This window comes from Eriocheir sinensis, chromosome 26 (genome assembly GCF_024679095.1).
Source record: "Eriocheir sinensis breed Jianghai 21 chromosome 26, ASM2467909v1, whole genome shotgun sequence".
In the NCBI taxonomy this organism is placed as follows: domain Eukaryota; kingdom Metazoa; phylum Arthropoda; class Malacostraca; order Decapoda; family Varunidae; genus Eriocheir; species Eriocheir sinensis.
The window spans coordinates 878,076-888,546 of record NC_066534.1 but is presented as its reverse complement, the minus strand read 5'-3'; the positions used below and the strand labels follow the sequence as shown (position 1 = coordinate 888,546).

The 10,471-nt window shown below is 43.3% G+C and overlaps 1 protein-coding gene and 1 long non-coding RNA gene across 51 annotated transcripts; one reads left to right on the top strand and one right to left on the bottom strand.

Annotated features, from left to right (window-relative positions):
• Window positions 1-1,146: 1,146 nt before the first annotated feature.
• LOC127003673 (uncharacterized) lies at window positions 1,147-4,716 on the bottom strand. 50 transcript variants are annotated; one of them, XR_007757284.1, is made up of 10 exons: window positions 4,153-4,707; window positions 4,014-4,079; window positions 3,908-3,973; window positions 3,575-3,800; window positions 3,350-3,521; window positions 3,170-3,229; window positions 3,076-3,109; window positions 2,966-3,036; window positions 2,805-2,885; window positions 1,147-2,764 (listed from the first exon to the last, which is right to left on the bottom strand). It is a non-coding gene; the product is annotated as an uncharacterized LOC127003673 (long non-coding RNA). The 50 variants fall into 50 exon arrangements; XR_007757271.1 differs by having other exon boundaries at window positions 2,805-3,255; window positions 3,336-3,508; window positions 3,588-3,647; window positions 3,681-3,800; window positions 4,153-4,715; XR_007757275.1 differs by having other exon boundaries at window positions 2,805-3,129; window positions 3,190-3,229; window positions 3,443-3,521; window positions 4,153-4,708.
• A 3,181-nt stretch (window positions 4,717-7,897) lies between these two features.
• LOC127003877 (putative nuclease HARBI1) lies at window positions 7,898-8,632 on the top strand. Its single transcript, XM_050870983.1, has one exon. It carries the CDS (start codon window positions 7,898-7,900, stop codon window positions 8,630-8,632), a length of 735 nt encoding a protein of 244 aa, XP_050726940.1.
• Window positions 8,633-10,471: the final 1,839 nt, after the last annotated feature.

Sequence of the window (10,471 nt, the reverse complement as noted above, 5' to 3'; positions counted from 1 at the left end):
CCCTTCTCCTATAATTCCTTCCCCTTCTGTCTCTCTCCGGCATATGACCACAGGTGTTGCGCCGACTAAGCAAAACTTTCCAACTTTTTCCCTTCTATAATTCCTTCCCCTTCTGTCTCTCTCCGGCATATGACCACAGATGTTGCGCCCACTAAACCAAACTTTCCAACTTTTTCCCTTCTCCTATAATTCCTTCCCCTTCTGTCTCTCTCCGGCATATGACCACAGGTGTTGCGCCGACTAAACAAAACTTTCCAACTGTTCCCTTCTCCTATAATTCCTTCCCCTTCTGTCTTCTCTGGCATATGACCACAGATGTTGTACCGATTAAACCAAACTTTCCAACTGTTCCCCTTCTCCTATAATCCCTTCCCCTTCTGTCTCTCTCCGGCATGTGACCACAGATGTTGCGCCCACTAAACCAAACTTTCCAACTTTTTCCCTTCTATAATTCCTTCCCCTTCTGTCTCTCTCCGGCATATGACCACAGGTGTTGCGCCGACTAAACAAAACTTTCCAACTGTTCCATTCTCCTATAATTCCTTCCCCTTCTGTCTTCTCTGGCATATGACCACAGATGTTGTACCGATTAAACCAAACTTTCCAACTGTTCCCCTTCTATAATCCCTTCCCCTTCTGTCTCTCTCCGGCATATGACCACAGATGTTGCGCCCACTAAACAAAACTTTCCAACTTTCTCGCTTTCTTCACTCCTCACAAGGAAATAAAATCAGCATTCTAATTTCCAGACCTTGCCTACAGTAATGCAGGAGCAGACACAGACAGTGGTCCATCTCCAGAAAGACATGTCCCTACTATCTCAAGCAAGGCGGGTGACTCTGCAGGTTCGGCCATGGAGCCACCAGCAAAGAGACAAAAGATAGCAGCCGATGAAAGACTGGAGACATTCAGGTTTGGCAAGAAGAGAGCCTCGGAAGTAAAGGACATAGCCAGGGAACTTCATGAAAAACAATTGGAGGTGTTCAAGGCAAAGCAGGAGATCTTGGAGATACAGTTGGCTAGTGCAAAGAAGGAGCTGGAGCTTCAGAAGGCACACATAGAACTGAGGCACCAACTACAGCTGGTTCATTCAAAAGAGCTTCGTCAGCTTCAAAGCAAACTTGTGGACGAGGAGCTTTAGGGTCGTACAGGTAACTCTCGATTTATGCGAGTCTTGCGTCCTTGAAGAGGTCATTGCGTAAATCCAAAACAATGTAGTAAATCCAACAAGAGGTAGGTTTGTACCTTTATTGCCTACTGTATCACTCTGACTCCTCTCCCTCTCGTGGTTCCTCCTCTGGCTGCCCTTCCCCTCGTGGTAGCACAGCAGCGAGGGTGTTGTTGTTGTTGTTGTTGAGTAGCGTGGGTACTGTATTGTTGTTCAAGTGGCGCGCGGGAAGAACTGAGCTCAGCTGTGTGGCCGTGTGAGTCCAGTTGCGTGAGACATCTGGTGGCCACTCCATAAAATATCACGTAGAAGTGAAAAAACGTGTAAATTAAACATTTATTTGGATTTTGGGCCCCGCGTCATTTCAAAAACGCGTAAACCAAACTCGTGTAAATCGAGAGTTACCTGTATTAGAAGACATTTCGTTGCCCAAGAACACCTAATTGACAAGGCTTTTGTAGGAGTTGTGGGCATTTCCACGGGTAGTTTTATGACCCTGGTGGTGGTTTGACCCTTCCTCTGTACCGTGAACCTAAGAAACATACATTTGACAAGGCTTTCATAGGAGTTGTGGGCATTTCCAGGAGTAGTTTCATGGCCCTGGTGGTGGTTTGACCCTTCCTCTGTACCGTGAACCTCAAGAAACGCTCATTAGAACCTGACTGACCCCCTCTTGGACCTTCAGAAATAGCTGATGTTAGGAGCAAAAGTGTCTTATAATACCTACCTTAGTTACTGTGTCTATACTTGTGTAGAGATCCATCTCATGAAAGTTGACGCCAAGGCTGTGATGCGATGATAGAAAAACAAATCTACTATGGCGCCACTATAAACACTTGCCTGCGCCATGACGGGCTGGGGGCGAACACCATCCAGGCCCCTCAAGCAAGCCTACCAGTGCTATAGGTGTAGACATAGTAGTAGTAGTAGTAGTAGTAGTAGTAGTAGTAGCAAACAATTTAATCTGACAAACTTAACCTTAACCTGACAAACTTAACCTTTACCTGACAAACTTAACCTTAACCTGACAAAGTAACCTGACAAACTTAACCTTAACCTGACAAAGTAACCTGACAAACTTAACCTTAACCTGACAAACTTAACCTTCACCTGACAAACTTAACCTTTACCTGACAAACTTAACCTTAACCTGACAAAGTAACCTGACAAACTTAACCTTCACCTGACAAACTTAACCTTCACCTGACAAACTTAACCTTAACCTGACAAACTTAACCTTAACCTGACAAACTTAACCTTAACCTGACAAACTTAACCTTAACCTGACAAACTTAACCTTAACCTGACAAACTTAACCTTTACCTGACAAACTTAACCTTAACCTGACAAACTTAACCTTAACCTGACAAACTTAACCTTTACCTGACAAACTTAACCTTCACCTGACAAACTTAACCTTCACCTGACAAACTTAACCTTCACCTGACAAACTTAACCTTTACCTGACAAACTTAACCTTAACCTGACAAACTTAACCTTTACCTGACAAACTTAACCTTCACCTGACAAACTTAACCTTAACCTGACAAAGTAACCTGACAAACTTAACCTTAACCTGACAAACTTAACCTTCACCTGACAAACTTAACCTTTACCTGACAAACTTAACCTTCACCTGACAAAGTAACCTGACAAACTTAACCTTAACCTGACAAACTTAACCTTCACCTGACAAACTTAACCTTTACCTGACAAACTTAACCTTAACCTGACAAACTTAACCTTCACCTGACAAACTTAACCTTAACCTGACAACTTAACCTTCACCTGACAAACTTAACCTTCACCTGACAAACTTAACCTTAACCTGACAAACTTAACCTTTACTTGACAAACTTAACCTTAACCTGACAACTTAACCTTCACCTGACAAACTTAACCTTAACCTGACAAACTTAACCTTAACCTGACAAACTTAACCTTTACTTGACAAACTTAACCTTAACCTGACAAACTTAACCTTTACTTGACAAACTTAACCTTAACCTGACAAACTTAACCTTTACTTGACAAACTTAACCTTAACCTGACAAACTTAACCTTTACTTGACAAACTTAACCTTAACCTGACAAACTTATCCTTCACCTGACAAACTTAACCTTAACCTGACAAACTTATCCTTCACCTGACAAACTTATCCTTAACCTGACAAACTTAACCTTTACCTGACAAACTTAACCTTAACCTGACAAACTTAACCTTAACCTGACAAACTTAACCTTCACCTGACAAAGTAACCTGACAAACTTAACCTTCACCTGACAAACTTAACCTTCACCTGACAAACTTAACCTTAACCTGACAAACTTAACCTTAACCTGACAAAGTAACCTGACAAACTTAACCTTCACCTGACAAAGTAACCTGACAAACTTAACCTTAACCTGACAAAGTAACCTGACAAACTTAACCTTCACCTGACAAACTTAACCTTCACCTGACAAACTTAACCTTAACCTGACAAAGTAACCTGACAAACTTAACCTTAACCTGACAAACTTAACCTTCACCTGACAAACTTAACCTTAACCTGACAAAGTAACCTGACAAACTTAACCTTAACCTGACAAACTTAACCTTCACCTGACAAAGTAACCTGACAAACTTAACCTTAACCTGACAAACTTAACCTTAACCTGACAAACTTAACCTTAACCTGACAAAGTAACCTGACAAACTTAACCTTCACCTGACAAACTTAACCTGACAAACTTAACCTTCACCTGACAAAGTAACCTGACAAACTTAACCTTCACCTGACAAAGTAACCTGACAAACTTAACCTTAACCTGACAAACTTAACCTTAACCTGACAAACTTAACCTTCACCTGACAAAGTAACCTGACAAACTTAACCTTCACCTGACAAAGTAACCTGACAAACTTAACCTTAACCTGACAAACTTAACCTTCACCTGACAAAGTAACCTGACAAACTTAACCTTAACCTGACAAACTTAACCTTTACCTGACAACTTAACCTTCACCTGACAAACTTAACCTTAACCTGACAAACTTAACCTTAACCTGACAAACTTAACCTGACCTCACAAAACAAAGTGCTACACAGAACAAGAAACTTTGAGGTGCACCGCGTGTGTGAATAAGTTACAGGTTTCATTGGCTCCGTACAAATGTAAACCATCATTGAATTTGAATACCAGTGTAGCTGTTGCCTGTGTATGTCTATATGATCAAAAAATAAAATCAACCAATGAGTGACTGTTTTTTTTGCCCTGTGCCAACGAGGGTTCAGTGTATATTTTGTCTGCCTGCCTGGGAGAAGAAAACTTAAAGGTGATACACGAAGAAAAAGATTTAGGAGCAACGATGCAAGACACACTATCCCCAGAAAAGCACATAAACAAGTTATTTGGAGAAACCTACAGGATGATGCAAAATATAAGGGTATCATTCAATTATATGGACAAAGAAATGATGAAGAAAATAATAACAACACTGATAAGACCAAAACTTGAATATGCTGCAGTTGTGTGGTTGCCTCACAAAAAGAAGGATATCAGAAAGTTGGAAAGAATTGCAATTAAAATGTTCCCAGAACTCTGGAATATGACGTAAGAAGACAGATTGAAGGAGATGGACTTGGCGACACTGGAACAAAAAAGGGAGAGAGGAGATCTGATCACGCTGTATAAGTTGGTAAATAAGTTTGATGAGGTGGATAGAGATGATCTCTTCTTAACTGTGATAACGCAGGGGCTGAGAGGACATGGAAAGAACCTTAATAAAGGAACCTGTTTGAGAGACTTGAAAAAGTATAGTTTTCCACATAGAAGTGTTGACACATGGAACAGCTTGCAGGAAGAGGTGGTGGAGGCGAGCAGTGTCCAACTAATGAAGGAAAGGCTGGATCAATGTAGATATGGAGACGGGACTATCAGAGCTTAGCCTGGGCCCGGTAGACAATAAACAGGTAAATACAAATAGGTAAATACACACACACACACACACACAAGAAAAGCTGGATGAATGTAGATATGGAGACTGGACTATTAGAGCTTAGCCCGGGCTCGGTAGACAACAAACAGGTAAATACACACACACACACACACACACACACACACACACACACACACACAGGAAAAGCTGGATGAATGTAGATATGGAGACTGGGCTATTAGAGCTTAGCCCGGGCCCGGTAGACAACAAATAGGTTAATACTAACTAACTTTCATTAAGTCTTCAAGATACATTGTCCATTTTTCATTTACAGCCTTTTCCTCTCATAACACTTTATCATGCATGGTTTGTTTGCTAATGATGGCCTCAAACAGCTCTAGCTTGTAGCATTCCCATTCTCCACCATCACGTTCTCAACAGTGAGTTACAACACATCAACATTCAACAAAACTGCACTCATAGCAACCTCATGGGAACTCAAGTTTTCACCCAGTAAATGGTGTGTGTTCATGAGACAATTCATTCATGGCGAATCTTCCTTATCAACAAAACACTAAAGGGAATGACAGATCAAACCTACCTTCCAAAAAAAAGTGGTTACTGAGAAATGACTTCATATAAAGCTGCAAAATCTTTTATGCCAGTCCACTTGTAATTCCATGACATCTTCACCCCTGTTGACCCACATAAAGTAGTTATGAAGGGCCACAAATTAAAAAATGGTTGCCTCCATGCTGACACACTGAGGCCTACAGGAGATTCTGTTCCCACCGCACCATTACATCTTAAGACTTCGGAGTCTAAAGATGTAATATACGAAAGTACTTACATTATTTCTCTTTCCTTTTCCCAGTGTAGTAAATCTACACATCTTTGCGGTGAAGTGAAGCTACTGCATATATCTGAGACTGACTTTGTGGAACATATCAAAAACTGTTGCTACATACAGGACCCAACAAACGTCTCCACAAAGTTTGGTGCTTTTGTCCACTCTCATAAAAAAAAAAATATGGGTCTTCCAGCCCTCACTATCATGACAATAAAAGAAATTGATTGGATATTTGTGACGGGCGTTCAACAGGAAGACAATGTTGAGATGCCATACCTACCTCTATGGAGGCTTTGACAATTAGTTTGGAGTTTTTAATATTAAGCTCTATGGAGGGTTTGACAATTAGTTTGTAGTTTTTAATATTAAGCTCTATGGAGGCTTTGACAATTAGTTTGGAGTTTTTAATATTAAGCTCTATGGAGGCTTTGACAATTAGTTTGGAGTTTTTAATATTAAGCTCTATGGAGGCTTTGACAATTAGTTTGGAGTTTTTAATATTAAGCTCTATGAAGGTTTTGACAATTAGTTTGGAGTTTTTAATATTAAGCTCTATGAAGGTTTTGACAATTAGTTTGGAGTTTTTAATATTAAGAGAAAAAGGAGCAGTGATAAAGGATGGATTATGACGTTGGTTTTTACACTGAAGCAGCAGGAGTATTTTCTTGAAGACTAATAAAGAAAACTCATTGAAAATAACATCATAAGTTCTCCATGATTATATTGTACATGACCACTGCTACTTCAGTAACCCAGTAGCAGCGATGGGGCAAATTTGTGGCTTTACCGTGTAGCAGTGATGGGCCAAATTTGTGGCTTTACCGTGTAGCAGTGATGGGCCAAATTTGTGGCTTTACCGTGTAGCAGTGATGGGCCAAATTTGTGGCTTTACCGTGTAGCAGTGATGGGCCAAATTTGTGGCTTTACCGTGTAGCAGTGATGGGCCAAATTTGTGGCTTTACCGTGTAGCAGCGACGGGCCAAATTTGTGGCTTTACCATGTAGCAGCGACGGGCCAAATTTGTGGCTTTACCATGTAGCAGCGACAGGCCAAATTTGTGGCTTTACCGTGTAGCAGTGATGGGCCAAATTTGTGGCTTTACCGTGTAGCAGCAACGGGCCAAATTTGTGGCTTTACCGTGTAGCAGTGATGGGCCAAATTTGTGGCTTTACCGTGTAGCAGCGACGGGCCAAATTTGTGGCTTTACCGTGTAGCAGCGACGGGCCAAATTTGTGGCTTTACCGTAGCAACATGATGGGCCAAATTTGTGGCTTTACCGTGTAGCAGCGACAGGCCAAATTTGTGGCTTTACCGTGTAGCAGCGACGGGCCAAATTTGTGGCTTTACCGTGTAGCAGCGACAGGCCAAATTTGTGGCTTTACCGTGTAGCAGCGACAGGCCAAATTTGTGGCTTTACCGTGTAGCAGCGATGGGCCAAATTTGTGGCTTTACCGTGTAGCAGCGAGGGGCCAAATTTGTGGCTTTACAGTGTAGCAGCGATGGGCCTAATTTGTGGCTTTACCGTGTAACGACAGGCCAAATTTGTGGCTTTACCGTGTAGCAGCGATGGGCCAAATTTGTGGCTTTACCCTGTAGCAGCGATGGGCCAAATTTGTGGCTTTACCGTGTAGCAGCGATGGGCCAAATTTGTGGCTTTACCGTGTAGCAGCGATGGGCCAAATTTGTGGCTTTACCATGTAGCAGCGACGGGCCAAATTTGTGGCTTTACCGTGTAGCAGCGACGGGCCAAATTTGTGGCTTTACCGTGTAACAGCGACGGGCTAAATTTGTGCCATGATATAAACCCCAAAAAAATAGATGATACATAATCTGATCACAAATGCTTTGATATATATTATGAAATGGTTTGTGTGAGGGTGATTTTTTTTCATTTTTCTCGCTTGGGGGGACCATTAAGAAACATGTTCCCCGCTGCTACCACCACCACTGGGTTAACATGGAGGAAAATCAACCACACTGCCACACTGAATTATCCCCACTTATAAAATCTTCTCTTCCAGCTGACTTGGAATTCCTCAAGGCGGTGGAACATTACAGCCTACGACGAGAACGAGTCTTCAGAGACCGCCTTAACCCTCTGGATATCAGCGACGACCTCCTCTTGACGCACTACCGGCTGCCGCGTCACGAAATCCTCCAGCTGTGTGAGGAGATTGGCCCACACATACACCGGCCCACAAACAGAGCTCAGGCCATTCCAGTCCACACACAGGTCTTGGTCGCCCTGCGCTTCTATGCCAGTGGAAAATTTCAGAATGTCGTGGGCGATGCAGCCGGCATCAGCCAGTCGTCAATTTCCAGGGTGATAAAGGGTGTCACGGAGGCTCTGTTCAACAAGGCAATACGGGATATCAAGATGCCCCAAGACCAGCAGGCGCTCATGCAAACCAAGCAGGGTTTTTACGCTCTCCACGGCTTCCCTTCTGTCATCGGGGCAATAGACTGCACGCACATCCCTATCAAAGGGCCCACAAATCCCATCCCCTTCATGAACAGGCAGAGCAGGTTCACCCTCAATATACAAGTTGTGGCAGACTCGAAGATGAAGATCATAAGCTTCTGTGCAAGATTTCCCGGAAGTGTTAAGGACTCCTACATATGGGGGCAGAGTATCCTGAGACAGCAGTTTGTGGGAGGCCAGTTCGGGGAATCGCTACTTCTTGGTAAGTAACTGGACGTTTGTTGCAAAGTGTAGAACATAACAACTGTAAGGGAATGTACGTATTTATGTTTTGATTAAGGGACGCTTTCACAGTTGTTTTGTTTGTTTTGATCGTTACCAATGGCGGCGATCGACGCTATAGTTTTCCACGTGAAACTGGCCTATGGGGTAGTGGCGGCTGCAAAGGAAGGGAGAGGTGTTGAGAGTGTGTGGTAAGGTGCGGGGCTAGACTAACCCCGCAGCCGCCACTACCCCATCGGCCAGTTTTAACCCGGTAGCAGCAGGGATCATGTTTCTTAATGGTCCCTCCAAGCGAGAAAAATGAGAAAAAATCACCCCTCACACAAACCATTTCATAATATATATCAAAGCATTTGTGATCAGTTTATGTATCATCTGTTTTGGGGGATTTAAATCATGGCACAAATTTGGCCCGTCGCTGCTACACAGTAAAGCCACAAATTTGGCCCGTCGCTGCTACATGGTAAAGCCACAAATTTGGCCCGTTGCTGCTACATGGTAAAGCCACAAATTTGGCCCATTGCTGCTACACAGTAAAGCCACAAATTTGGCCTGTCGCTGCTACATGGTAAAGCTACAAATTTGGCCCATCGCTGCTACACGGTAAAGCCACAAATTTGGCCCGTCGCTGCTACACAGTAAAGCCACAAATTTGGTCCATTGCTGCTGCTGGTTAAGTGGAAATTCTATAGCATCGATCGCCACCATTGGTAACGATAAAAACATACAAAACGACTGTGAAAGCAGCCCCTAGACACCTAGAAAACTTTTGACAGAATCTGGCACACATCTCTGCTCAACAAACTACCTAGCTCCTACAGACTCTATCACTCTCTACTTTTATTTCTAGTTTCCTTTCTGGACAATCTATCTTTGCTGTGGTAGACGGTCACTGTTCTTCCTCAAAATCTATCAACAGTAGTGACCTGCAGGGCTTTGTTTTATCTCCCATCTGTTGTTCACTGATTATCTTCTTTCCTATACATTCATATGCTGGTAGGTAGGGGAGAGAGCCCGGGTTTGATTCCCTGGCAGAGTGGAAAAATTTGGGCGGCTTTTCCGATACCCTACGCCCCTGTCAACCCAGCAGTGAATGGGTACCAGGTATTAATCGGGGGTTGTGTCCCGTCTCCTGGGGTCTGTTCCCTTCTCCTATAATTCCTTCCCCTTCTGTCTCTCTCCAGCATATGACCACAGATGTTGCACCCACTAAACAAAACTTTCCAACTTTCCTTATGCTGGTAACTCTACTCTGCATTACATAACATCTTTTAACTGAAGACCTTCACAACAGGAAGAATTGCAAGACTTTAGACTGGAGGCTGCAGAACGCTTAACCTCAGACCTTGCTATCATTTCCAATTGGGCCAGAAGGAACCTGGTGTCCTTCAATGCCTCAAAAATTTAGTTTTCCCACGTATCAACTCCACACAATCTTTCTTTTTTTTCTTCATTTTTTTTTTTTTTTACGTCGTGGCCTATTGTGCTGGTAGGCTTCTTCCCGGTGGATCCTGATGACCAGCCCAAGGCTTCTTCCCGGTGGGGCCTGATGGTCGGCCCAGCCCGTTGTGGCGCAGGCGAGTGTTTACAGTGGCGCCATCTTGCGAGCCAATGCAAGATGGCGCCACTATAAACTCCTGGAGCTCATCTTTAATCCTAGAATCTAGAGTCCGGGTTGATAGGTGGTCTTCTGGACAGCATGTGGGTAGTTTTAAGCCACTCAGCGGCGGCCGAAAAATCCCAGCTTGGTGGCACTGGGTGGGGATTGAACTCGCGTTGTCCTGAATGGGGCGCCATCACGCTATCCATTCAGCCACCGCCTCCCCA